This window comes from Salvelinus alpinus, chromosome 2 (genome assembly GCF_045679555.1).
Source record: "Salvelinus alpinus chromosome 2, SLU_Salpinus.1, whole genome shotgun sequence".
Classification (NCBI taxonomy): domain Eukaryota; kingdom Metazoa; phylum Chordata; class Actinopteri; order Salmoniformes; family Salmonidae; genus Salvelinus; species Salvelinus alpinus.
This window is the reverse complement of record NC_092087.1, coordinates 54,525,153-54,553,026: the sequence shown is the minus strand read 5'-3', so window position 1 is coordinate 54,553,026 and position 27,874 is coordinate 54,525,153. Positions and strand designations below refer to the sequence as shown.

The 27,874-nt window shown below is 46.4% G+C and overlaps 1 protein-coding gene and 1 long non-coding RNA gene across 2 annotated transcripts; one reads left to right on the top strand and one right to left on the bottom strand.

Annotated features, from left to right (window-relative positions):
• Positions 1-17,217: 17,217 nt before the first annotated feature.
• LOC139564941 (zinc finger protein 436-like) lies at positions 17,218-20,402 on the bottom strand. Its single transcript, XM_071384881.1, has 2 exons — positions 20,087-20,402; positions 17,218-18,491 (listed from the first exon to the last, which is right to left on the bottom strand). Exons 1-2 carry the CDS (start codon positions 20,277-20,279, stop codon positions 17,662-17,664), a joined length of 1,023 nt encoding a protein of 340 aa, XP_071240982.1. The 5' UTR covers positions 20,280-20,402; the 3' UTR covers positions 17,218-17,661.
• A 4,485-nt stretch (positions 20,403-24,887) lies between these two features.
• On the top strand, positions 24,888-27,215 carry LOC139551096 (uncharacterized). The gene is made up of 3 exons (XR_011670201.1): positions 24,888-26,034; positions 26,274-26,383; positions 26,733-27,215. It is a non-coding gene; the product is annotated as an uncharacterized lncRNA (long non-coding RNA).
• Positions 27,216-27,874: the final 659 nt, after the last annotated feature.

The following is a 27,874-nucleotide window of genomic DNA, read 5'->3' as shown; positions in this document are numbered from 1 at the left end:
GGGCATACAGGTCGCAGTGGTGGGTCGTATAAGGTGCTTTAGTAACAAAACTAATGGCACTGTGATAAACTGCATCCAGTTTGCTGAGTAGAGTATTGGAAGCTATTTTGTAGATGACATCGCCGAAGTCGAGGATCGGTAGGATAGTCAGTTTTACTAGGGTAAGTTTGGCGGCGTGAGTGAAGGAGGCTTTGTTGCGGAATAGAAAGCCGATTCTTGATTTGATTTTGGATTGGAGATGTTTGATATGAGTCTGGAAGGAGAGTTTGCAGTCTAGCCAGACACCTAGGTACTTATAGATGTCCACATATTCTAGGTCGGAACCGTCCAGGGTGGTGATGCTAGTCGGGCGTGCGGGTGCAGGCAGCGAACGGTTGAAAAGCATGCATTTGGTTTTACTAGCGTTTAAGAGCAGTTGGAGGCCACGGAAGGAGTGTTGTATGGCATTGAAGCTCGTTTGGAGGTTAGATAGCACAGTGTCCAAGGAAGGGCCGGAAGTATATAGAATGGTGTCGTCTGCGTAGAGGTGGATCAGGGAATCGCCCGCAGCAAGAGCAACATCATTGATGTATACAGAGAAAAGAGTCGGCCCGAGAATTGAACCCTGTGGTACCCCCATAGAGACTGCCAGAGGACCGGACAACATGCCCTCCGATTTGACACACTGAACTCTGTCTGCAAAGTAGTTGGTGAACCAGGCAAGGCAGTCATTAGAAAAACCGAGGCTACTGAGTCTGCCGATAAGAATATGGTGATTGACAGAGTCGAAAGCCTTGGCCAGGTCGATGAAGACGGCTGCACAGTAATGTCTTTTATCGATGGCGGTTATGATATCGTTTAGTACCTTGAGCGTGGCTGAGGTGCACCCGTGACCGGCTCGGAAACCGGATTGCACAGCGGAGAAGGTACGGTGGGATTCGAGATGGTCAGTGATCTGTTTGTTGACTTGGCTTTCGAAGACCTTAGATAGGCAGGGCAGGATGGATATAGGTCTGTAACAGTTTGGGTCCAGGGTGTCTCCCCCTTTGAAGAGGGGGATGACCGCGGCAGCTTTCCAATCCTTGGGGATCTCAGATGATACGAAGGAGAGGTTGAACAGGCTGGTAATAGGGGGTGCGACAATGGCGGCGGACAGTTTCAGAAATAGGGGGTCCAGATTGTCAAGCCCAGCTGATTTGTATGGGTCCAGGTTTTCCAGCTCTTTCAGAACATCTGCTATCTGGATTTGGGTAAAGGAGAAGCTGGGGAGGCTTGGGCGAGTAGCAGCGGGGGGGGCGGGGCTGTTGGCCAAGGTTGGAGTCGCCAGGAGGAAGGCATGGCCAGCCATTGAGAAATGCTTGTTGAAGTCTTCGATTATCACGGATTTATCGGTGGTGACCGTGTTACCTAGCCTCAGTGCAGTGGGCAGCTGGGAGGAGGTGCTCTTGTTCTCCATGGACTTTACAGTATCCCAGAACTTTTTGGAGTTAGAGCTACAGGATGCAAATTTCTGCTTGAAAAAGCTGGCCTTTGCTTTCCTGACTGACTGCGTGTATTGGTTCCTGACTTCCCTGAACAGTTGCATATCGCGGGGGCTCTTCGATGCTATTGCAGTTCGCCACAGGATGTTTTTGTGCTGGTCGAGGGCAGTCAGGTCTGGAGTGAACCAAGGGCTATATCTGTTCTTGGTTCTGCATTTTTTGAACGGAGCATGCTTGTCTAATATGGTGAGGAAGTAACTTTTAAAGAATGACCAGGCATCCTCAACTGACGGGATGAGGTCAATATCCTTCCAGGGTACCCGGGCCAGGTCGATTAGAAAGGCCTGCTCGCAGAAGTGTTTTAGGGAGCGTTTGACAGTGATGAGGGGTGGTCGTTTGACCGCGGACCCGTGGCGGATACAGGCAATGAGGCAGTGATCGCTGAGATCTTGATTGAAGACAGCAGAGGTGTATTTGGAGGGCAGGTTGGTCAGGATAATGTCTATTAGGGTGCCCATGTTTACGGATTTAGGGTTGTACCTGGTGGGTTCCTTGATGATTTGTGTGAGATTGAGGGCATCAAGCTTGGATTGTAGGACTGCCGGGGTGTTAAGCATATCCCAGTTTAGGTCACCTAACAGAACAAACTCTGAAGCTAGATGGGGAGCGATCAATTCACAGATGGTGTCCAGGGCACAGCTGGGAGCTGAGGGGGGTCGGTAGCAGGCGGCAACAGTGAGAGACTTATTTCTGGAGAGATTAATTTTTTAAATTAGAAGTTCGAACTGTTTGGGCATAGACCTGGAAAGTATGACAGAACTTTGCAGGCTATCTCTGCAGTAGATTGCAACTCCTCCCCCTTTGGCAGTTCTATCTTGACGGAAAGTGTTATAGTTGGGTATGGAAATCCCAGAATTTTTGGTGGCCTTCCTAAGCCAGGATTCGGACACGGCAAGGACATCAGGGTTGGCAGAGTGTGCTAAAGCGGTGAGTAAGGCAAACTTAGGGAGGAGGCTTCTGATGTTGACATGCATGAGGCCAAGGCTTTTTCGATCACAGAAGTCAACAAATGAGGGTGACTGGGGACATGCAGGGCCTGGGTTTACCTCCACATCACCCGAGGAACAGAGGAGTAGTAGGATGAGGGTGCGGCTAAAGGCTATCAAAACTGGTCGCCTAGAGCGTTGGGGACAAAGAATAAAAGGAGCAGATTTATGGGCGTGGTAGAATAGATTCTGGGCATAATGTGCAGACAGGGGTATGGTGGGGCGCGGGTACAGCGGAGGCAAGCCCAGGCACTGGGTGATGATAAGAGAGGTTGTATCTCTGGACATGCTGGTCTCAATGGGTGAGGTCACCGCATGTATGGGGGGTGGGACAAAGGAGGTATCAGAGGTACGGAGAGTGGAACTACAGGATCCATTGCAAACCAAAACAATGATAATGATAACTAGCCTGAACAACAGTATGCAAGGCATATTGATATTTGAGAGAGACATACAATAAGGCATAAAGTGATTGCAGGTCTTGATTGGGAGAGCTAGCTAAAACAACAGGTAAGATAACAGCAGCAATAACAGGGTGCTAGTCTAACACAGCAACAACAGGTAAAAATGGCGACGACTAGGCAGAGAGGGTCGGATTAACTACACACAGATCCTGAGTTAAAGCACAGAGCCGACAGATAAAACACAAATAAACAGAATGGAGTACCGTGAATTAATGGACAGTCAAGCAGGCATCAGCTATGTAGCCGAGTGATCATAGTGTCCAGGGGGCATCCGTAGATGGAGCAGGGAGGCCTCCACTAAGCTAGCACGCGGCGTTTAAAGTTAGTAGCCCGGGGGGTGGTCTGCTCAGACGGAGGGGGTCTGCTCAGACGTGGTCGTGTCGACAGAGAATCCAAGCCGGATGGCGGTGGCGAAAGAGAGGTTGTGAATTGTAGAATTGTGTTTGCTAACTGGTGCTAGCTTCGTGGCAGTGGCGCTAGCTGCGCTAGCTGCAAGCTAGCTGTGAGGATCAGAAGTAGTGGCTCAGGGATTTTGGCAGGAATCCGGCGTTGTTGTCGAGAGACAGTCCGATGCTGGTAAATTGGTGAGTAATATCCAGGCTAATAACAGGGCTGGTGTCTGTGCAGAAGGTAAAAGCTACTAGCAGCGGCAAAAAAATGGCTAAATTAGCTTGTAGCTGATTTAGACCAGTTGTGATGGATTGGCAGGGCTCTGTGTCGGCAAAAAAAGGTCCAGTCCAATTGGCAAAAGAGGTATTGTAGCCCAAGAATTCGCTGGTAGACCTCTTCGGCTAGCCGGCAGATGGGCCTAGCTCGAGGCTAGCTCAAGGCTAACTGGTGCTTGCTTCGGGACAGAGGTGTTAGCAGCCAGTAGTAGCCACTCGGTTGCAGCTAGCTAGCTGTGATGATACGGTGTAATTGTCCAGAGCTTGCGTCAGGAATCCGGTGATGTGGTAGAGAAAAAGCAGTCCTATATGCTCTGGGTTGATATCGCGCTTGCAGACTGGCAGGTATTGGCCCGAGCTGAAGCTGGCTGTGTCCGAGTTAAGGGTGAAGACCGCAGCAGTGGCTAACTGACTACTAGCTAGTTATCTGGCTAGCTTCTGATTGGGGTTACGGTTCTAAAGTATAAAAAATAGCAGGTCCGTACCACATTGGGTGAGGCGGAATGTAGGAATGTATATTCAGTTCCTAGATGGAAAGTGAAATTAAAATATATACGAAATGTATACGAAAAATACGAGGACTATTTACACGGGACAAGACAAGACAAAGACACGTCCGACTGCTACGCCATCTTGGATTGTCATTGGACATTGTTGATCAAGAATCAATAGACTGTGTCCCTCCACAAACCCCAATACAGTGGTTCGTCCTTTAAAAGCTGCATCGTACTGCGGCACAGCTTGCATGGTGCCACAGAATTCTATGGCACGTTATTTAAGTGTGAACCACTGGTACCATTAATGTTAGTTAGAGATAGTTTGACCACCAGAGGGCATCTTTGAGAAGCATTTGATAGCCTTCAATAGTGGCTGTACTAGAGAATGCAAGCATGCGGGAGACCGGGGTTCAATTCCCAGACGGGGAGGAAGGAGCAGACTGTCCTGGTAAATAAGAATTAGTTCTTAACTGATTCCATGTGTGTTATTTCATAGTTGTGATGTCTTTACTATTATTCTACAATGTAGAACATAGTAAAAATAAAGAAAAACCCTGGAATGAGTAGGTGTGTCCAAACTTTTGACTGGTATATGCTTAATTAATTTGATTATGGTGTTTCTATTCAAAGAAAAACGAAAAACCCTCTGGGTTTTCTTTTAGGATGGAACCGAAAATATGGCGCTGTACAATGTGACGGTCGGGAGTACAGTACTGGGCTATTTAGTTAAAGAATCCCTGTGTAGTGCGTGCAGGCCAGTCGTGTATAGCGTACAGGACATTTTGGTGACCTTATTTGACCTTTTCTGCTGCTTTTGAGACACGGTTCGATCCCTCCTTGGGGCACTACTTGATTGAGCAAATAAAACACTAAACAATCACAATACAGTAACTATTGGTCACTCTATTATGTTTTATTATTGTAATATGTATTCATTATAGTTGTAATGGCTGTCAAAGTCGTTCTCCTCCTCAGACGAGGAGGAGCATGGATCGGACCAAGATGCGGATTGATAATTGTACATGTTTAATGTAAATAACAAGAAAACACTACAAACTACAAAATAACAAACGTGACATACCTCAAAACAGTCCTGTGTGGTCCAAACACTGACACAGGAAACAAACACCCACAAAAGCCTACTGCCTATGGCTACCTTAAATATGGCTCCCAATCAGAGACAAATGAATGACAGCTGTCTCTGATTGAGACCCAATCTAGGCAGCCATAGACATAACTAGACAACCTAACAAACACTATCCCATACACATACAACACCCATAGACTAACCAAACACACACACAACATACAATGCCCACCCCAACTCACGCCCTGACCAACTAAACATAATCAAAATAACATAAAAATAGGTCAGGAACGTGACATAACCCCCCCCTCAAGGTGCGTACTCCGAACGCACCACCAAAAGTCTAGGGGAGGGTCTGGGTGGGCATCTGTCCACGGTGGTGGCTCCGGCTCTGGACGCTGTCCCCACACCACCATAGTCACTCCCCGCTTCCGTATCCCCCACCCAATGACCACCCTCCAACTAAACCCACCTAACTGAAGGGGCAGCATCGGGATAAGGGGCAGCACCGGGATAAGGGGCAGCACCGGGATAAGGGGCAGCACCGGGATGAGGGACGGCAGCTCCGGGCTGAGGGACGGCAGCTCCGGGCTGAGGGACGGCAGCTCCGGACTGGCTGGCGGATCCTGGCTGGCTGGCGGATCCTGGCTGGCTGACGGCTCTGGCCGGTCATGGCTGGCTGACGGCTCTGGCCGGTCATGGCTGGCTGACGGCTCTGGCCGGTCAGATCTGGCGGAAGGCTCTGGCTGATCCGGTCTGGCGGAAGGCTCTGGCTGATCCGGTCTGGCGGAAGGCTCTGGCTGATCCGGTCTGGCGGAAGGCTCTGGCTGATCCGGTCTGGCGGAAGGCTCTGGCTGATCCGGTCTGGCGGAAGGCTCTGGCTGATCCGGTCTGGCGGAAGGCTCTGGCTGATCCGGTCTGGCGGAAGGCTCTGGCTGATCCGGTCTGGCGGAAGGCTCTAGCGGCTCCTGTCTGGCGGACGGCTCTAGCGGCTCCTGTCTGGCGGACGGCTCTAGCGGCTCCTGTCTGGCGGACGGCTCTGTAGGCTCATGGCAGACGGGCGGCTTTGCAGGCTCATGGCAGACGGGCGGCTTTGCAGGCTCATGGCAGACGGACAGTTCAGACGGCGTTGGGCAGACGGGCAGTTCAGGCGCCGCTGGGCAGACGGGCAGTTCAGGCGCCGCTGGGCAGACGGGCAGTTCAGGCGCCGCTGGGCAGACGGGCAGTTCAGGCGCCGCTGGGCAGACGGGCAGTTCAGGCGCCGCTGGGCAGACGGCAGACTCTGGCCGGCTGAGACGCACTGTAGGCCTGGTGCGTGGTACCGGAACTGGAGGTACCGGGCTAAGGACACGCACCTTCAGGCTAGTGCGGGGAACAACAACAGGGCACACTGGACTCTCGTGGCGCACTCTAGGCCTGGTGCGTGGTACCGGAACTGGAGGTACCGGGCTGAGGGCACGCACCTTAGGGCGAGTGCGGGGAGAAGGAACAGTGCGTACCGGGCTCTGGAGACGCACAGGAGGCTTGGTGCGTGGTGCCGGAACTGGAGGCACTGGGCTGGAGACACGCACCATAGGGAGAGTGCGTGGAGGAGGAACAGGGCTCTGGAGATGCACTGGAAGCCTGGTGCGTGGTGTAGGCACTGGTGGTACTGGACTGGGGTGGGAAGGTGGCGCCGGATATACCGGACCGTGAAGGAGGACACGTGCTCTTGAGCACCGAGCCTCCCCAACCTTACCAGGTTGAATGGTCCCCGTAGCCCTGCCAGTGCGGCGAGGTGGAATAGCCCGCACTGGGCTATGCAGGCGAACCGGGGACACCACCTGTAAGGCTGGTGCCATGTACGCCGGCCCGAGGAGACGTACTGGAGGCCAGATACGTTGGGCCGGCTTCATGGCATCCGGCTCGATGCCCAACCTAGCCCTCCCAGTGCGGCAAGGTGGAATAGCCCGCACTGGGCTAAGCACGCGTACTGGGGACACCGTGCGCTTTACCGCATAACACGGTGTCTGACCAGTACGACGCCCTCTTACTCCACGGTAAGCCCGTGGAGTTGGCTCAGGTATCCAACCCGGCTTCGCCACACTCCCCTTTATCCCCCCCCCAATAAATTTTTGGGTGAGCCTCTCGGGCTTCCAGCCTCTCCTACGTGCTGCCTCCTCATACCAGCGCTCCTGGGCTGTGGCTGCCTTCTTCTCCTCCCGCAAGCGGCGATTCACACCAACCTTAGCCCAGGGTCCTTCTCCATTGAAAATTTGCTCCCAACTCCATTCCTCTTCTCTCCATTGCTTTAGTTCCTTGCCCTCCTTCCTCAATCCGCTTGGTCCTGTTGGGTGGGTGTTTCTGTAATGGCTGTCAAAGTCGTTCTCCTCCTCAGACGAGGAGGAGCATGGATCGGACCAAGATGCGGATTGATAATTGTACATGTTTAATGTAAATAACAAGAAAACACTACAAACTACAAAACAACAAACGTGACATACCTCAAAACAGTCCTGTGTGGTCCAAACACTGACACAGGAAACAAACACCCACAAAAGCCTACTGCCTATGGCTACCTTAAATATGGCTCCCAATCAGAGACAAATGAATGACAGCTGTCTCTGATTGAGACCCAATCTAGGCAGCCATAGACATAACTAGACAACCTAACAAACACTATCCCATACACATACAACACCCATAGACTAACCAAACACACACAACATACAATGCCCACCCCAACTCACGCCCTGACCAACTAAACATAATCAAAATAACATAAAAATAGGTCAGGAACGTGACAATAGTATTGTGTCTGTTATTAATGATAAACCTCCCTATCTCTCTATTTTTCAGCTCCAGATGACAAAACCTACACACAGTTTAAGGGTCGCAGGTCACACATTTTATTCAGAGAAATATCCAATAAACCAAAGACATTGCTTTAACTGTGAATGTACTTTACTGCAGATATATTCCTCAAATGAAATGGAGCATACATAAAATAAACATTTTATTGCAATTTATTTACATTGGGTCTAGTGTGTGTGTGAGAGGGAGAATGTCACGACTTCCGCCGAAGTCGGTCCCTCTCCTTGTTCCTCTCCTCACCGGCCTTCTAGCCACCGCCAATCCACTTTTCATTTTCCATTTGTTTTGTCTTTGTCTTACACACCTGGTTTCACTCACCCAATTACTTGTTTATTATTTAACCCTCTGTTCCCCATGATTGTTTGTGAATGATTGTTCATTGTACATCCGTCCGTTATTGTGGGCTCGCTATATTGCTTTGTATTTTGTATATTTTGAGTAAAGTACGTTGATTACTCATGTCTGCTGTCCTGCGCCTGATTCTCTACACCAGCTACACACAGGACCATTACACAATCACTCACCTGGAATGGAGTCAGCAGGAGCAGACGCCCTCCCTGTGGCGGTAGAAGAGCACATCAAGCAGCACGCCATGTTGCAACGTCTGGGCACCGCCATGGATTGCATGCTGCAGACGATGGATCGTTGGGAGAGAGGAGGAGGTTTTCCAGCGCCTCCACCAGCCCCACTACAGCAGGCCCCACTGTTCACCCCTCCTTCACCCGGTCCCAGCGGGATTTGACTCGCGCTCCCGAGGGAGTATGATGGGACGGCTGCCGGATGCCAGGGGTTCTTACTCCAGCTGGAGCTCTACCTGGCGACCGGCCACCCGGCTCCTTCGGGGCGTGAGAGCGTGTCCGCCCTCGTCTCCTGCCTCTCAGGGAAAGCCCTGGAGTGGGCTAACGCCGTATGGAGTGAAAGAGACGCGGCGTTGGACCATTACGCAGAGTTCACACGCCGCTTTCGGGCAGTGTTCGACCACCCGCTTGAGGGTTGAGCGGCGGGGGAACGTCTGTTCCACCTAAGGCAGGGGACGAGGAGCGCGCAGGATTTCGCTTTGGACTTCCGAACCCTGGCCGCCAGCGCGGGATGGAACAACAGGGCCCTGATCGATCACTACCGGTGCAGTCTGAGCGAGGACGTCCGTCGGGAGTTGGCCTGCCGAGACACCACCCTCACGTTGGACCAGCTGGTGGACCTGTCCATCCGGCTGGACAACCTACTGGCTACCCACGGACGTCCGGATCGGGGCCTGTCAGTTCCATCTCCAGCACCTCCGCTCCGACGACCATGGAGCTGGGAGGTGCTGCGCCTAGGGTGACTGGAGGAGGGGCCATTCCCTGCACCATCTGTGGCCGCAGAGGGCACACTGCTGGTCGGTGCTGGGGGGGTTCCTCAGGGAGTTGAGGCAGCAGGCAGGGCACTCTCGTGCCACCCCAGGTGAGTCGGCACCAGGCTCACCCAGAGCCCATTGTTGCTCACATGTATGTGTTTATTAATTTTCCGGAGTTTTCCCCGCATTCACAGCATAAGGCACTCGTAGATTCAGGCGCAGCTGGAAATTGTATTAATCGTTCATTTGCCCATAGTTTAGGGATCCCAATTGTTCCTGTGGATATGCCCTTCCCTGTGCACGCCCTAGATAGTCGACCATTAGTGTCAGGGCTGATTAGGGAGGCCACCGCTCCACTAGACATGGTTACGCAGGAGGGTTACAAGGAGAGAATCAGTCTCTTCCATATTGATTCTCCTGTGTTTCCCGTGGTGCTGGGCCTACCATGGTTGGCCTGTCATGACCCCACTATTTCGTGGCAACAGAGGGCTATCAAGGGGTGGTCACGAGAGTGCTCAGGGAGGTGTTTAGAGGTTTCCATTGGTGCGACTACGGTGGAAAGTCCAGACCAGGTTTCCACCGTGCGCATCTCCTCAGAATATGCCGATTTGGCTCTCACCTTCTGTAAGAAGAAGGCGACTCAATTATCACCCCATCGACGCCCCCCGTTGTGCGATAAATCTCCTGGTAGACGCAGCACTTCCCAGGAGTCCCGTGTATCCTCTGTCACAGGAGGAGACGGTGGCTATGGAAACTTATGTCGCCGAATCCCTGGGAATCCCTGATACATTCTGCCCTCCACTTCACCTGCCTCCTCGAGTTTCTTTTTTTGTGAAGAAGAAGGATGGAGGTCTGGCCCGTGTATTGACTATCGGGGTATCAATCACATCACTGTGAGGTACAGCTACCCGCTGCCTCTCATCGCCAGTGCGATCGAGTCAATGCACGGGGCGCGCTTCTTCACAAAATTGGATCTCAGGAGCGCTTACAACCTGGTGCGTATCCGGGAGGGGGACGAGTGGAAGACGGCATTTAATACCACCTCAGGGCACTATGAGTACCTCGTCATGCCGTACGGGTTGATGAATGCTCCATCAGTCCCCAAGTCCAGAACAGACTATGAAAGGCACACAGTACTACATAGAGCCATGACTACATGGAACTCTATTCCACATCAAGTAACTCATGCAAGCAGTAAAATTTGATTTAAAAAATCAGATTTTAAAAAACCTTGAACAGCGGGGACTGTGAAGCAACACAAACATAGGCACAGACACATGTATACACACACACGATAACATACGCACAATACACACACGTACACATGGATTTTGAACTGTATATATGCGGTAGTGGTGGAGTAGGGGCCTGATGGCACACAGTCTGAATGTATTGTAATGTTTTAATTGTATAAACTGCCTTCATTTAGCCTTGGTAGCATCTAATGTGGATCCATAATAAATACAAACACAAATTGAGATGCACTCAAAAGGCTGATTCCACTGTGGTGTCTCCTACTGTCTCCCTTCTAGAAAGTGACGTTCTACGGCTCCACTCTGGTTGACAATGGCTGCTAACGGACAACCCCTGTAGATCCCTGGTGTCAGTCGACCTGGTCTGGTCACTAAGGCAAGCCTGGTGCAGTTTGGACACGACGGCAGGACGGTAAGTCGCCTAACGTTACACAAATGTTATTTAGACATACATTTTATTACCAGGGTTGTTACCACAGAATCTTTTTTTTTTAAAGCCTTTCGACATTTTTCTTTGGCCCTATGCTTTGGAAGAAGAAACCCTGTTTATTTTTGCAAATACAAAATAAACTTCAAAATCTTTCTGAAGGCATTTGTTTCTAACTTTTTGGATTTAAACATAGGCCTATGTAGCATCCCTGCATGTAGACATGCTGTACTACCTGGCCTTGAGGTCAGGACTATCATGGCATAGTTTCAGTGGTGTTCATTCCCTGCAATCTCTCGGGGACTGGTTCCCGCACCGATTCTGGCCGTTCCCCCTCATTGGCAGGAGAAATAACTTTGGATGTTTTCCAGTCGAACGTTAGGCCTGCGCTGAAAAGCTCTCTGTGAGGTGTTATGTATTCAGTAGGAGCAACTGAGAGAAAGAGTCAGGGGATAGAGGGAATGTTTCAGAGATTGAGTCAAGGAAGTTAAGAAAGATTGGGGCCAGTGAGTGAGAGTTTGTTAGTGTTGCATCAGTTTATGGGAAATGTGTTGAAAGAGAATTTTGGGGACAGAGGGCCGCATCACAAAGGCTTGGAGATTAGGCTCTGTGTGTGTGTGTGTGTGTGTGTGTGTGTGTGTGTGTGTGTGTGTGTGTGTGTGTGTGTGTGTGTGTGTGTGTGTGTGTGTGTGTGTGTGTGTGTGTGTGTGTGTGTGTGTGTGTGTGTGTGTGTGTAAGCAGGGAAATTGGGCCGGGTCCCGCCGGGTCCAAGAACCGGCACCTATGGTTATTTGAATTATCTAAGGAAAAATTGTTGTCCACATTTTATTTTTCAACAGCCAACAACACGAGAAGCAACAGCAAAATCAGACAACCCCATAGTAGAATAGTTTACACATTCAATTGTTCAGCATATCAAATTGCGAGTACCGCACAGGGAGAGAAATATGCATGTCATACTACACTGAACAAAAATATTAACGCAACATGCAAGAATTTCTAAGATTTTACTGAGTTACAGTTCATATAAGGAAACCAGTCAATTGAAATTAATTAAGCCCTAATCTATGGATTTCACATGACTGGGAATACAGATATGCATCTGGTCACAAATGCCTTAAAAAAAAAAAGGTAGGGGCGTGGATCAGAAAACCAGTCAGTGTCTGGTGTGACCACCATTTGCCTCATGTAGCAAGACATCTCCTTCGCATAGAGTTGATCAGGCTGTTGATTGTTGTCCCACTTTTCTTCAACGGCTGTGCGAAGTTGCTGGCTTTTGGCGGGAACTGGAACATGATGTCGTACTCGTTGGCTCAGAGCATCCCAAGCATACTCAATGGGTGACATGTCTGGTGAGTATGCAGGCCATGGAAGAACTGGAATATTTACAGCTTCCAGGAATTGTGTACAGATCCTTGCGACATGGAGCCATGCATTATCATGCTGAAACATGAGGTGATGGAGGCGGATGAATGGCACGACAGTGGGCCTCAGGATCTCATCACAGTATCTCTGTGTATTCAAATTGCCATCGATAAAATGTAATACTGTTCGTTGTCCGTAGCTTATGCCTGCCCATACCATAACCCCCCGCCACCATGGGGCACTCTGTTCACATCAGCAAACCGCTCGACCACACGACGCCATACACTGTCTGCTATTTGCCCGGTACAGTTGAAACCGGGATTCATCTGTGAAAAGCACACTTCTCCAGCGTGCCAGTGGCCATTGAAGGTGAGCATTTGCCCACTGAAGTCGATTACAACGCCGAACTGCAGTCAGGTCAAGACCCTGGTGAGGATGACAAGCACGCAGATGAGCTCCCCTGAGACAGTTTCCGACAGTTTGTGCAGAAACTGGTTGTACAAACCTACAGTTTCATTAGCTGTCCGGGTGGCTCGTCTCAGACCATCCCGCAGGTGAAGAAGCCGGAATAGGTCCTTGGCTGGCGTAGTCTGCAGTTGTGAGGTCAGTTGGACGTACTACCAAATTCTCTAAAATGACGTTGGAGGCGGCTTATGGTAGCGTGGCATTGTGTTTAGTAACAAATCTGCACATTTTAGAGTGCCATTTTATTGTCCCCAGCACAAGGTGCACCTGTGTAATGATCATGTTGTTTAATCAGCTTCTTGATATGCTGCACCTGTCAGGTGGATGGATTATCTTGGCAAAGGAGAAATGCTCACTAACAGGGAGTAAACAAATTTGTGCACAAAATTTGAGAGAAATACACTTGTGCATATTCATTTTTTATTTTGTTTTATTTTTTACCTTTATTTAAGCACTGAGACCACATTTCTTTAGCAGATGCATGAACACATCAATAAACAACAATTATACTATACATATCTTGTATACACCTCAATTACACAATGCATGAAAAGCAAACACAAAACACAAAAAGCAAAACACAATCATATGAAACACACACATCTGCCTGAATTGCCCAACATGAGTATTTAGACTAGCTGTATTTTTAAGATATGCTATTGAGCTGCAAACCACACATGGTTTATATGCATATGTGATGTATCCAAGCCCAGAATGAGTGCTGCAACAAAGGGGTTTATTTGCCCAATCTGGTCTAAGAGGAGTTTTGACCCAAGTCTACTACACATGGTCTCGGTCTAGATAGGGGAAATACACTACTCTTCTCTACCACTCTTTGAAAGATAGGCTTTTCTGGCCTCTACTGGTCATATAACTGTAGTACAAGTGGAGCTAAATTCAATGATTATTTTATCTTTATTTAACTAGGTAAGTCAGTTAAGAACAAATTCTTATTTACAATGACGGCCTACCCCGTCCAAAGCCTAATTGTGCACCACACTATGGAACTCCCAATCACGGGCAGTTGTTATACACCCTGGAATCAAACCAGGGTCTGTAGTGATGCCTCTAGCACTGAGATGCAATGCCTTAGACCGCTGCGCTACTCGGGAGCCTACAAATTACGGGGACCTCCTTCCCGTATACAAACTTCACGTGACTCATTGTAAAAACGAGGAGAATCTAGTCGTGTTCATTAGGCACCACACTGAAGAAAATGTACTAAAATGGAGGGACTACCTAGTCTTGTTCAATAAGAAATGCTAATTTGTTTTACTTTACTTGATTGAGTATATTTTTACAGGGACAGTTAACATGAATCAACATTTCAGTAATGTATTTCAAATTTTTTACGTTAAATTGTTAAATGTTTTCCGTCGTGCGCACTAATGAACACGCCCCTGGAGATTTAACAGTGCCCAAAATCATGCTGCAATAGATAGGACTTGCTATAGCTATTTATAAAGTTACCCTGCATGCGTGTTTGGACAGTAAAGTCAAATTTGAAGTCTGTCTGAAAACACCCTTTCAGTGAACATATCGGTAATGACGTTCCCTCCATAGTTGAATTGGTAAACATACAGCAAGTTAATTCCCTTTAATAATATGAAATATTTTCCTAATATACTGTAGCTGTCAGATTTGAGAACTGGCATTTTTTGAATAGGTGTAAGTAAAATGTTAGGCTACGTTGTTTACATTTTAAATATATAAACCTCTGTCTTCCACACATAGGGAAGAGAATGACATCCAAGATGTACAGATTTTGTAAATATATATTAAGACAGTGATATGCACCCCATTAGTGACTCCCCCGAGCTATTGATATCCATCTGTTTGACTACCTTGAAGTGCTTCAAGGATCCAGAAATGATAGATACAATACAAGGTACCAGAGAACTAGTAACATGGACTTAACTTTTTCCTCATGGAACTCACTAGCTTCGGTTTCCATCCAATTGGCGACAGATTTTCATGTGAATATTCAAAAACTTTCCTACCAGAGATGTTTACATCAAATTGACTTGTTGCAGATAACGTTGTGGACATAAAAATATAAAACTTTTGTGGTTAATTTCCCATGTACTGAATTAAAAATACAAGTTAAATGGGTTTCCATTGCATTTTCAACTCTACTGATGGTTTTGTCAAAAATAAAATTGCGTTATATAGCTTATGTGCCCACTCTGGTCTTGGCACGTCTACTCTAGCCAACAGCTTGCAGATACAGTGCAGGTAGGCTTTCCTACATGATGAGATTAGTATGGACAAAAGAGCGAGATTACCTTGATTTGTCAAACAGCCAAGCAACGATCATCATGTGACCAGAATAAGAGTTTAAGACGGTCTATATTTCTTGGAACTGATCAAGCTCATCACCGTGCACTCTCACCAGCTTTCACCAGTCGCAGTGGGAGGACCACACAACATATCATCTTGTGACTTTTACTTCGATATTTGAGCATAAAGTTTCCAGCTCCATTTGTTGCATAATTTATTTTACCGACACAAAAAGATCCCACTCTGTATAGCATGTGTTGACATTTGGAAAGTTAACTGTACCGACAAATTAGCTGCTTCCATCAGGGCTGTCGTGACATTTTTTCCCCGACGGACTTTACTAGCTTAAAAAGATTGGATGGAGAACCACATACAGTGCCGTGAAAAAGTATTTGACCCCTTTCTGATTTTCAAATTTTGGGGGGGGACTGAATGTTATCAGATCTTCAGCCAAAACATAATATTAGATAAAGGGAACCAGAATTTACAAATAAGTATATATTTGTTGTGTTATTAATAAAGGTATGCAACACCCAATTCCCCTGTGTGAAAAAGTAATTGCCCCCTTACACTCAATAACTGGTTGTTATAGACTTGTGTGTTTTGGATTAAATTCAGCTCTGTATCAGAGAATTCTACAGGAGAATGTCAGGCCATCCGTCTGTGAGCTGAAGCTGAAGCGCAGCTGGGTCATGCAGCAAGACAATGATCTAAAACACACAATCAAGTCTGCATGAAAATGGCTAAAAAGCAACACATTTAAAGTTAAATCCAGACCTAATCCCAATTGAGAGGTTGTGGCAGGACTTGAACGAGCAGTTCATGCTTGAAAATCCACAAATGTCACTGAGTTAAAGCAGTTCTGCATGGAAGAGTGGGCCAGAATTCCTCCACAGCGACGTGAGAGACTGATCAACTAACAGGAAGCGGTTGGTTGGAGTCATTGCAGTTAAAGGTGAGTTATTGAGTGTAAGGGGGCAATTACTTTCTCACACAGGAGCATTGGGTGTTACATACATTTGTGCCATGTAGTGTATTTCATAAAGTTATGTGGACACCTGCACGTCGAATATCTCATTCCAAAATCATGGACATTTGCTGCTATAAGAGCCTCCACTCTTCTGAGAAGGCTTTCCACTAGATGTTGGAACATTGCTGTAGGGACTTGCTTCCATTTAGCCACAAGAGCATTAGTGAGGTCGGGCACTGATCTTTGGCGATTAGGCCTGGCTCGCAGTCGGTGTTCCAATTCATCCCAAAGGTGTTCGATGGGGTTGAGCTTAGGGCTCTGTGCAGGCCAGTCAAGTTCTTCCACACCATGTCGACAAACCATTTCTGTATGGACCTCGCTTTGCGCACGGTGGCACTGTCATGCTGAAACAGGAAAGGGCCTTCCCCAAATTGTTGCTGCAAAGTTGGAGGCACAGAATCATATAGAATGTAATTGTATGCTGTAGCGTTAAGATTTCCCTTCACTGGAACTAAGAGGCCTAGTCCGAACCATGAAAAACAGCTCCAGACCATTATTCCTCCTACACCAAACTTCACAGCTGGTACTATGCATTGGGGCAGGTAGTGTTCTCCTGGCATCTGCCAAACCAAGATTTGTCCATTGGACTGCCAGATGGTGAAGGGTGATTTATCACTCCAAAGAACGCGTTTCCACTGCTCCAGAGTCCAATGGCGGCGAGCTTTACACCACTCCAGACGACGATTGGCATTGCGCATGGTGATCTTAGGCTTGTGTGCGGCTGTTTGGCCATGGAAACCCATTTCATGAAGCTCCCGATGAACGGTTCTTGTGCTGATGTTTTTTTCCAGAAGCAGTTTGGAAGTCAGTAGTGAGTGTTGCAACCAAGGACAGACAATTTTTACACACTTCAGCACTCGGCGGGCCCGTTCTGTGAGCTTGTGTGGCCTACCACTTTGCGGCTGAGCCATTGTTGCTCCGTTCCCACTTCACAAGAACAGCACTTACAGGACAGCTATGACGGTGCCACGTTGAAAGTCACTGGGCTCTTCAGTACAGGATTTTTATTAACCTGTCAGCAACAGGTGTGGCTGAAATAGCCTAATTCACTAATTTGAAAGGGTGTCCACATACTTTTGTATATATATATATAAAATTGTTCAATCAGGTTCCTGTCATCTAATATCAGATTTTGGTTGACGATCTGATAACATTCAGTATCCAAAATATGTAGAAGTAGAGAAAATTGGAAATGGGGCAAATACTTTTTCACAGCACTGTACAGACAACCAACCACATAGGCTACATGCTTTCTAGAAATACCCTCCCACTTATGAATTTTGGCAAAGATAGGAGCTTCGCCCTCAAACTTTTCTTACTCTGTGGACAGATTATGCTTCCTTTTCTCCTTCAATAACACAATTCAATTGTCCTTATCATGACTGCCAGACTAAAACGTCTGTGTCACCAAAGGCATCAGGGAAAGGACAGTAACGTCAAAGGCCCAGGACAATCGGACCACAGGCCACTGTCCTATGCACTTGCAGCTCTCCCATCTGACTGAAGCTTTCGCCACAGTCATGGCATCGGTACGGGTTCTCCTTGTGAGTCCTCCTCAAATGTCCTTTCATATGAGCGTCCTGCCTGAACGCTTTCCCGCAGACTGGGCAGACGAACGGTTTCTCTCCTGTGTGAACTCGGATATGCTCGTTCAGATGACTCTTCACTTTGAAACCTTTCCCACAAAGGTGACAGCTGTGTGGTCTCTCCCCTGTATGAGTCGTCATGTGGTCTCCCAGACCCTTCCTTGCTGGGAACCCCTTTCCACAGACATGGCATCGGAATCGTTCGTATGAGGCGCGTCTCTTCATAAATTCAGACAGTGTTCCTATATGCCTAAATGGTCGCCCTCTCTTTGTTTTCCGTGGCGGAGGGCTCATGGTTTCACTCGGAGCTGCAGAACAGTGTGCGTTTACTGCAAACAGGAACTGTGGGTCACTCGTTGGTACTCCGTAGCCCTCTCCATCAGGTTCTGTTTTCATGTGTTCCACTAGGGTACTCGACAGATTATTAATCTCATTGTCCTCCACAATCTGGGTTTTAAAAAGGTGCGAGGGCCAAGGGTCCTGGTCAAACCCACTTTTCACACAAGGAGGAGTGAACACAAACTCTATGTTATGACTATGAGACTCAGGCCCTTGCAATTGCTCTTCTACCAGTCTCGTCCTGAAGTCCTGTTCCACTGTACTTTGTGCGGGCTCTGAACTTTCTTGCCGCAGACTGAGGCCCCTCATCTCCTCTTCTTCTGAGACATGCTGCCTAGGTTCTGGAGGGAAGGAAAGGGAAATAAATGTTAGTCAACAGAGAGCCATATTAATATATCTTACTGAGACCAGCGGAGTAAAAAAATCATTATCAGCTTCAATTCAGTTGGCGCATAAAAGCACTTTGTCAGGCCAAATACAGTATCACACACTCCTTTCTTGAAACATTTATATATTTTCCCCTATTGAAAAGTGGGATTCATAGTTTACTGGTAACATTACTATCCTTTACTTTCATTGAAAAATATCCCTCAAACTTTGTTCGAATTCCCTTGACTTGCTGGTAGAGTGGGGGAAATTGTTGTAAAGTTGCGCACTCACAGAATCGTTGGAGGCACAGAATCGTCTAGAATGTCATTGCATTAGGATTTGCCTTCACTGGAACTAAAAGGCCTAGCCCAAACCATGAAAAACAGCCCCAGACCATTATTCCTCCTCCACCAAACTTTACAGTTGGCACTATGCATTGGGGCAGGTAGCATTTTCCTGGCATTCGCCAAACACAGATTAGTCCGTCGGACTGCCAGATGGTGAAGCGCGATTCATCACTCCAGAGAGTCCAATGGCGGCGAGTTTAACACCACTGATCTTAGGCTTGTGTTCGGCTTTTCGGCCATGGCATGGTAACCCACTTCATGAAGCTCCCGACGAACAGTTCTTGTGCGGACGTTGCTTCCAGAGGCAGTTTGGAACTTGGTGGTGAGTGTTGCAACCGAGGACAGATGATGTTTATGTGCTTCGCACTTCAGCGGTCCCATTCTGTGAGCTTGTGTGACCTACCACTTCGCGGCTGAGATGTTGTTGCTCCTAGACGTTTCCAGTTCACAATGAGAGCAGTTGACCGGGGCAGCTCTAGCAGGGCAGAAATTTGACGATCTGACATGTTGGAAAGGTGGCATCCATAACTAGGCAAGTCAGCTACATTGGCCTAGCCAATGGCTGACTTAGCTAAATTTACCTCCCCCAGAGACCACCAAAGAAAAATCCTGATTCGAACTTTTTTCACGTCGGTTAACCCTTTCCTTTCTAACAAAAACTGAAAAGATTAAAAAAAACATAATTGATAATAATAATAATAATAATGTTATAAATCCTTAGCCTTTCTCTGAAAGCATAGCAGGCCCTCAATGTTCCCCACTGTGTTTGGGTTAGTAAACATTTGTAGAGTGGCTCTATTTGCCCTCAGCATGCATTTTTTTGACCATTCTTAGTGTCTAAAGAACCCATATGTTCTTCTGAAATATTAACATAAATACTAAACATTTTGAACTCTTATTATGGTGACGATTTTACAAAATTAGTCATGGTCTTTAATTGGACTGGCATTTTTCTGGTCTCGCTCTTGACTCGGACCTCTCGTCCCCACCCAGTCTCGGTATGGCCTAGATTCGCTCCGGTCTTGAATCGTTCTCGCTTTAGGTGGTCTCGAACACAAAACTGTCCACATATATTGGGTTCTAGCAAGTTGATTAACAGGTGACAAGAGAAGTGACACACACTGTGGGCTTGCAGTGCGCGGAACGTCAAGCGAGGGCAGTGAAAGAGAGTAGGCTACAAGCCAGTCAAACAGTACGTTGAAGTAGTCGTCGTTACAAACCTGCTCTATGTAACTTGATTTGTGGTTTAATGACCAAATCCAACAGCTTCTGTAACCGTTTGCTCTCCTCTTTCGAACGGGAGATTTCTTCTTGATACTCTACTATCGTATTTTCAACTACTCCAAATATCTCTACAGCAGCCGCTATCAATCGCTCACGCAGAAACACATTGAGCAATTGTATTTTTGACATGTTGGGAATGCACTGTCGCTAGTATTTTAGTATCAATTTAAATCAATTTAAAGCTTTTTGGAAACCCTTGTTAAATGTGCCTGCCAGGAAGTAAACACTGCTCGCGATACTTTTTTTTACAGTGTGTGCGCGGCAACACAATACCGCACTACCGCCGCCTGTTGTCCGGAGTGGAAACAAAGGTTGACAATATGCTGACGTTTTTCAACCTATATTTTTGGTTCACATGTGAGAACAGACAGACATGACTCTCAAATGGCTATTTCTTCCAAAAACACTTTCCAGACTGGAAGTTGGGCTGCACGCTGGCTATTGGTTAAGATTTTGGTAGTTCCATATAGTCAATAACCTTCCTGGCCTCTGTCCTAGTATTGTACACCGTTTATGAATACAGTTCAGTCCTGATTCAGGGTATTATAATGGCATGACTTTGGACTGTTCGGAATAAACATAATAAACTGCAGTGCATGCAGACATGTTGAACTGCATGCTTCTTTTCGAATGAATATGAGTGCACTGTTTACAGTTGAAGTTGGAAGTTTACATACACCTTAGTCAAATACATTTAAACTCAGTTTTTCACAATTCCTGACATTTAATCCTAGTAAAAATACCCTGTCTTAGGTCAGTTAGGATCACCACTTTATTTCAAGAATGTGAAGTGTCAGAATAATAGTAGAGAGTGATTTATTTCAGCTTTTATTTCTTTCATCACATTCCCAGTGGGTCCGAAGTTTACATACACTCAATTAGTATTTGGTAGCATTGCCTTTAAATTGTTTAACTTGGGTCAAATGTTTTGGGTAGCCTTCCACAAGCTTCCCACAATAAGTTGGGTGAATTTTGGCCCATTCCTCCTGACAGAGCTGGTGTAACTGAGTCAGGTTTGTAGGCCTCCTTGCTCGCACACGCTTTTTCAGTTCTGCCCACAAATTTTCTATATGATTGAGGTCAAGGCTTTGTGATGTCCACTCCAATACCTTGACTTTGTTGTCCTTAAGCCATTTTGCCACAATTTTGGAAGTATGCTTGGGGTCATTGTCCATTTGGAAGATCCATTTGCAACCAAACTTTAACTTCCTGACTGATGTCTTGAGATGTTGCTTCAATATATCCACATAATTTTCCTGCCTCATGATGCCATCTATTTTGTGAAGTGCACCAGTCCCTCCTGCCGCATGATGCTGCCACCCCTGTGCTTCACGGTTGGGATGGTGTTCTTCGGCTTGCAAGCCTCCCCCTTATTCCTCCAAACATAACGATGGTCATTATGGCCAAACAGTTCTATTTTTGTTTCATCTGACCAGCGGATATTTCTCCAAATAGTACAATCTTTGACCCCAATGTGCAGTTGCAAACTGTAGTCTGGCTTTTTTATGGCGGATTTGGAGCAGCGACTTCTTCCTTGCTGAGCAGCCTTTCAGGTTATGTCGATATAGGACTCGTTTTACTGTGGATATAGATACTTTTGTACCCGTTTCCTCCAGCATCTTCACAAGATTCTTTGCTGTTGTTCTGGGATTGATTTGCACTTTTCGCACCAAAGTGCGTTCATCTCTAGGAGACAGAACGCGTCTCCTTCCTGAGCGGTATGACGGCTGCGTGGTCCCAATGGCGTTTATACTTGCGTACTATTGTTTGTAACAGATGAACGTGGTACCTTCAGGCGTTTGGAAATTGCTCCCAAGGATGAACCAGACTTGTTGAGGTCTACAATTGTTTTCTGAGGTCTTGGCTTATTTCTTTTGATTTTCCCATGATGTCAAGCAAAGAGCCACTGAGTTTGAAGGTAGGCCTTGAAATACATCCACAGGTACACCTCCAATTGACTCAAATGATGTCAATTAGCCTATCAGAAGCTTCTAAAGCCATGACATCATTTTCTGGAATTTTCCAAGCTGTTTAAAGGCACAGTCAACTTAGTGTATGTAAACTTCTGACCCACTGGAATTGTGATACAATGAATTGTAAGTGAAATAATCTGTCTGTGAACAATTGTTGGAAGAATTATTTGTGTCATGCATAAAGTAGATGTCCTAACCAAAACTATAGTTTCTTAAAAATAAATTTGTGGAGTGGTTGAAAAACGAGTTTTAATGACATTTAGGTTGGAGTATGTAAACTTCCGACTTCAACTGTATATATTTGTTTGTGTCCTTGTTCTTCCATCTCAAGTCAGCAACAACTATCCATCAGTTTGTTCATCTGCAGGTTCACTGAATTCTGCAAAGGTGGCCAGCGCAGGGACAGAAGGACAGAGCAGCATTGACTCATTCTTGACCACCACAGGTGTCCATGTGTACAGCCAGGGCCACCCCAGGCAGAAGGCCATAACAGAGGCTATACTGCAAGACCTGATCATTTCCTGCAAACTGCCTATGTCCTTAGTGGACAACCCTCACTTTAGGCATTGCCTGTCAGTGGTAGATGACAAATATAGACCAGTAAGTAGGCTCACGTTGACCAGGTGCCTGCATGACTTAACACTGAACAAAGAGGCTACAATCAAAAGTGCCCTAGAGAAGACAGAATCCGTGTCTGTCACTGTAGATATATGGACTGACATGATCATGAGGGGCTTCATGGGAGTAACGGCCCATTACATGGCTACGGCAGAGAGAAAAAAACTCCCAGACTGGAGTCAGTTCTGTTGAGCTGTGATAGATTCACAGGGTCACACACTGGGGAAAGAATCAGTGATACATTTGAAGTAATATGTGATAGTTTTGGCATAAAACATAAATTAGATTGTCATATGTGATCACCCTGCAAATATGAAAAAGGCCTTCACAGTTTGTTTCCCCAAAGCAAGCAATGATGATGATGTGGATAACCCCAGCCTATGGGAAGAATTTGGTGAAGAGTACAATGCGGATGTAGAAGCTATTCAAACCAACTGCAGGCAACAGCGCTTACAGTGCTTTGCCCATTCATTACAACTAGTGATTAGAGATGGACTAAAGGCAAAAAATCATAAACAGTCTGATGGCTAAGGTAACTCAACTTCGCAGCTTACTACCAAGAAGCATTTGAAGCTGAGTTCGGAGCCAATCGTTGTACCCCTGCTGCTGTGTCTACCAGATGGAATTCCATCCTCCCAAGGACACAAGGAACTCTGCTTATCGCCAAGGGAATGGAGCCAGCTAATGGAGCTAGTGGACATTTTGGACCCTGTGGTGACTCTCAGTGCTGCCCTTCCTTGTGTACTGTCACTCAACTATCATCTGCAAAGTATACTGAGCACAAGTCGTCACCTAGTAAGTCTTGTAAAAGCACTGCAGCAGTGACTCAAACGCCGATTCCAGGGGGTGTTTGTGAATGTCAGAATGGAGCACTCGGATGAACATGCAACAAAACTTCCATTTGGTGACAATGTATACATAATGGCTGCACTGCTGGGCCCATCTTTCTGCCTGTTCTGGCTTGATTATAAGGTCCTCATACCACATGAAGATAAAGCTGAATTGAAGGAGTCTGATTGGTAGGTATCGCATTGCAACATGCAGCGTTTTCTATGTCACTTGCAATCAAATAATAATGTATTTTTTTTCTTCATATACTACATACTTTTATTCTTGATTATATACAGTACATCATTTAGTGACATTTTTTCAGACCTTGTTTTGGCTGAAGCACGGAAAGTCACCATTACGGAGAGCAGTAGTAGAGAAGAAAAAGAACAACCACCTGCCAAAACCTCTAGACTGTTCTCTGACCTCCGCAACAAGATCAGCAAGAAGAAAGGAGACATAAAGTCATCTGTCAGAGCAGAGATTATTCGCTATATTGAAGTATCCTCTGATGAAAATTAAGTTGATTGCTTGGATTTTTGGAGAATCCATGCAAAAGACTTTCCAAGGCTCAAGCAGGTAGCAAAGACAGTGTTGGCTATGCCTGCCACCAGTGCCCCAGTGGAGAGAGTGTTTAGTCATGGAGGTCTCATCATGCGCCCTCATCGTGCCAGGCTCAGTGCAGGAACGCTGACAAACTTGATCTTTCTGAAACGTAACCTGTCTACAACATACATTTTCTCTGTCCTAGGGCACAGCATGTAATTTACTACTTGTTACAGGAAATAGTGTTTCTGTTAAGTGTCAGGGTCAGTAAGTATATTTTAGGGATAAATGTCATTACGTTAGGACACTTTAGTAGTGCAGTTATTGAACAGTTGTCAGTTGTTTTGGTTTACATTCATGCTTGTCATTTATCTTCCCTCACCTACAGATTTTCTGTTTGTGTGACAGAATTAAGTGAAATATAGACAAGGTCTGCCACAAAATACCATGCACTTTAAAATGTTATGTTTGCTTTTTTTCATATCCGGTACAATTACTTTTATTAATGTAAACTGTTTACATTTTAAAAGGACATTTATTTTAATTTAAATAGTGCCTGATGTGCTTTCATTCAAGTATGGACTAATGAACAAGGGTAAATCTCTTCAAATAATTTACAAGGTTTATAGGCCTAACCCACAGCAGGCAGAAAGCCATTGCCAAAAGGGACTTGAGACTTGACTTAGACTTGGCCCTAAAAGACTTGACTTGCTTGGACTCTAACTCAAAGACGTGTGAACATCTCTGCTGTTATTGACACAGAGGTTTTGGAACGTTCTTCTAAATGCTAAAACTGTAGCTAGCACACTTAGCCTTTGGATTAGGTAGCACAGGATAGGAGCAACTTTATTTAGCATAACAAATGTATGTGTCCTGTAACCAGGTGGAGAAGAACATCAACAACATAACCATCCGGATGCCCCACCAGCTCTTCATCAACGGGGAGTTTGTGGACGCAGAGGGTGGGAAGACCTACAAGACCTTCAACCCCACAGACGGAAAGGTAGGGAGAGAAGATATAGGAGAGCCAGTTTGAATACTTTAGGAATTTGTCCCTCTTTCCTCCATTACTTGATCTGCTCCTTGACAGTGACAAATAAATCCACCCAGGTCCTCTTTGAAGAAGAGGCACTTTGCAGCCTCCCAAGTGACGCAGAGGTCTAAGGCACTGCATGGCAGAGTTGCGGCGTCACTACAGCCTGGGGTTCGATCCCGGCCGTGACCAGAGTCCCATATGGCGGCGCACAATTGGCCCAGCGTCATCTGGGTAGGGGAACATTTGGCAGGCAAGGCGCCTGCAGGCTGACTCCAGTCGTCAGTTGAACAGTGTTTCCTCCGACACATTGGTGCAGCTTACTTCTGGGTTGTTGTGAGTGGGTGTTAAGAAGCGCAGCTTGGCGGGTCATGTTTCGGAGGATGCATGACTTGACCTTCGCCTCTCCCGAACCCGTTGGGAAGTTACACCGATGAGACATCAAAATTACGGAGAAAAAGGGGGTAACAAAATATATATATATATATATAAAGAGGTACTTTGACCACAGTGGGACAACCTGGTAGTTTTAAAGCTACAACATCACTTTGACAGTGTATTGAGTGTGTTTCCCATCTCTCTCTTCCTCTCTCTCTCTCTAGGCCAGTGGTTCTCAATCAGGGAACTTGGCTTATCCACAGGGGGTACTTGAGAAGACTCATGAGACAATAGGCTTATTGGTAAAATGCACATGCGCGAGTACTTCAGGGGTAATCCGGGCAGAGCAAAATTCAGTTGGTGGTATAGTCACCGAAAAAGGTTGGTGAACCACTGCTCTAGGCCGTCTGTAATGTGTCTCTGGCTCAAGTCAGTGACCTGGACCGAGCTGTGAGGAGGGAGAGTGGGGCAAGATGAACCCCGGTGACAGAGGCAGACTCATATACAGGTCAGTATATTAGACACAGATACTCATACCAGTATAATGTTAAGGTGGCTAGTGGTCCGTCTGACACAATCATGAACTGGTGATTCCGTATGATCTGGAGGTACAGAAACTCAAATAGAGTTTGAGTTTTGATTTGTGTGAGTTTTTCCATCAAGGTTTACATTTGTACCTAGGAATGGTGCTGTGTATTTAATTTACAGTAGTAAGTGTTCTATGTGACCCCTCACTGACCCCTTCAGGCTGGCTGACCTGATGGAGGAGCACCAGGAATAGTTGGCCACCATAGACTCATGTAGGCATGTCCATCCAGACCTTCTGCTACTTCACTGGCTGGTGTGACACGCTTCAGGTGAGAGAGAGGAACATGGACACAATGTCCATTGTCCAGTATTTTTCATTTTGTGCAACAGAATAGGAACAACTTTATTTAGCATAACAAATGTATGCTGTGTGATAGCAACTTATAAGAAGGTGCTTCGAGGAAAGTGAATATTATCCTTACCTTCATCATCATAATACTACTTCTACTGTGAATATCACAGACAGAGGCGCGGTCATTCCTTGTTACATTTATTAAAGGCTACAGTTTCATAATGCTCTATGACTGCATCTATAAGGTGCTATAAATATGTTTATAAAGCAATATAACACTCTTGATGTGCACAGGTGTAAAGGTGATCACATTTTTCTTTCGACAGGGCTGCACCATTCCCATCAACCAGGCCCAGCCCAATCGTAGCCTCTCCTTCACCAAGAAATAACTAATTGGGTGACATACACTACCAGAATTTGAGAATAAACATGTTGTTTGACCTTTGACCTCTCAGAGTGTGCGCCATTGTTATTCCCTGGAACTATGCTCTGATGATGCTGGCATAGAAAACGTCTGCTTGTCTGGCTGCTGGCAACACTGTGGTCCTCAAACCTGCTCATTTGAGGAGCACCCCCAATACCTCCAACCATCAGACTACCTTTCCTCAAGGTCATGTTCATTAGGCCACACAGTAGCAAAACGTTTTGCAATGGAAATGAAAACATTTGTCAAGGTATATGAAATATGTTTGGAAATAACACATAGCCAGCATGTTGAATAATTTTGGTTATTCCAAAATGTTCCTATTTTCCCGAGGTGACTCCATTGACAACAGTGCAGTTTGATGAATTAGCAGCGAGGGCAGGATTCCCCAAGGGAGTGATCAACATTCTCCCTGGATCAGGTACATTTGACAAAAATGTTCATATCAAGAGAGAGTTGCGCCCATGTTTTTCTTTACACACCTTCGATTTTCAACTGCATCTCAGTTCTCCTCTCACCACCTTCAATAGAGAATCTGGGAAAGTGCCAAAATAATTCCTGGATGCCTGACAGGTTGACTTTATACAAGGCTGTGTTGTGATGCTGACAGTTTGCTGGTACATCTTCTGCTGTCTGTCAGGTGCTCTGGTGAGCCAGCGTCTGTCCGACCACCCGGACGTCCGGAAGCTGGGCTTCACCGCCTCCACTGAGATAGGCAAACACATCATGAAGTATGTTGATGTGGGGCCCCATCCTCAAACAATCGCATGGTATGCTTTCGCTGTAAAGCCTATTGTAAATCAGACAATGCAGCTAGATTAACAAGAATTTAAGCTTTTAACCGATATAAGATACTTGTATGTTCATAAATGTTTAATATTACGATTATTTATTTGAATTGCGCGCCCTCCAATTTCACCGGATGTTGTCGACAGGTATCCCGCTGATGGGACTTGAAAATAAAGGAGAGCCGCACACTCTAGGAGCTCAGATGCAAAAAATATAATATCCAACGTTTCGACAGCCAAGCTGTCTTCATCAGGG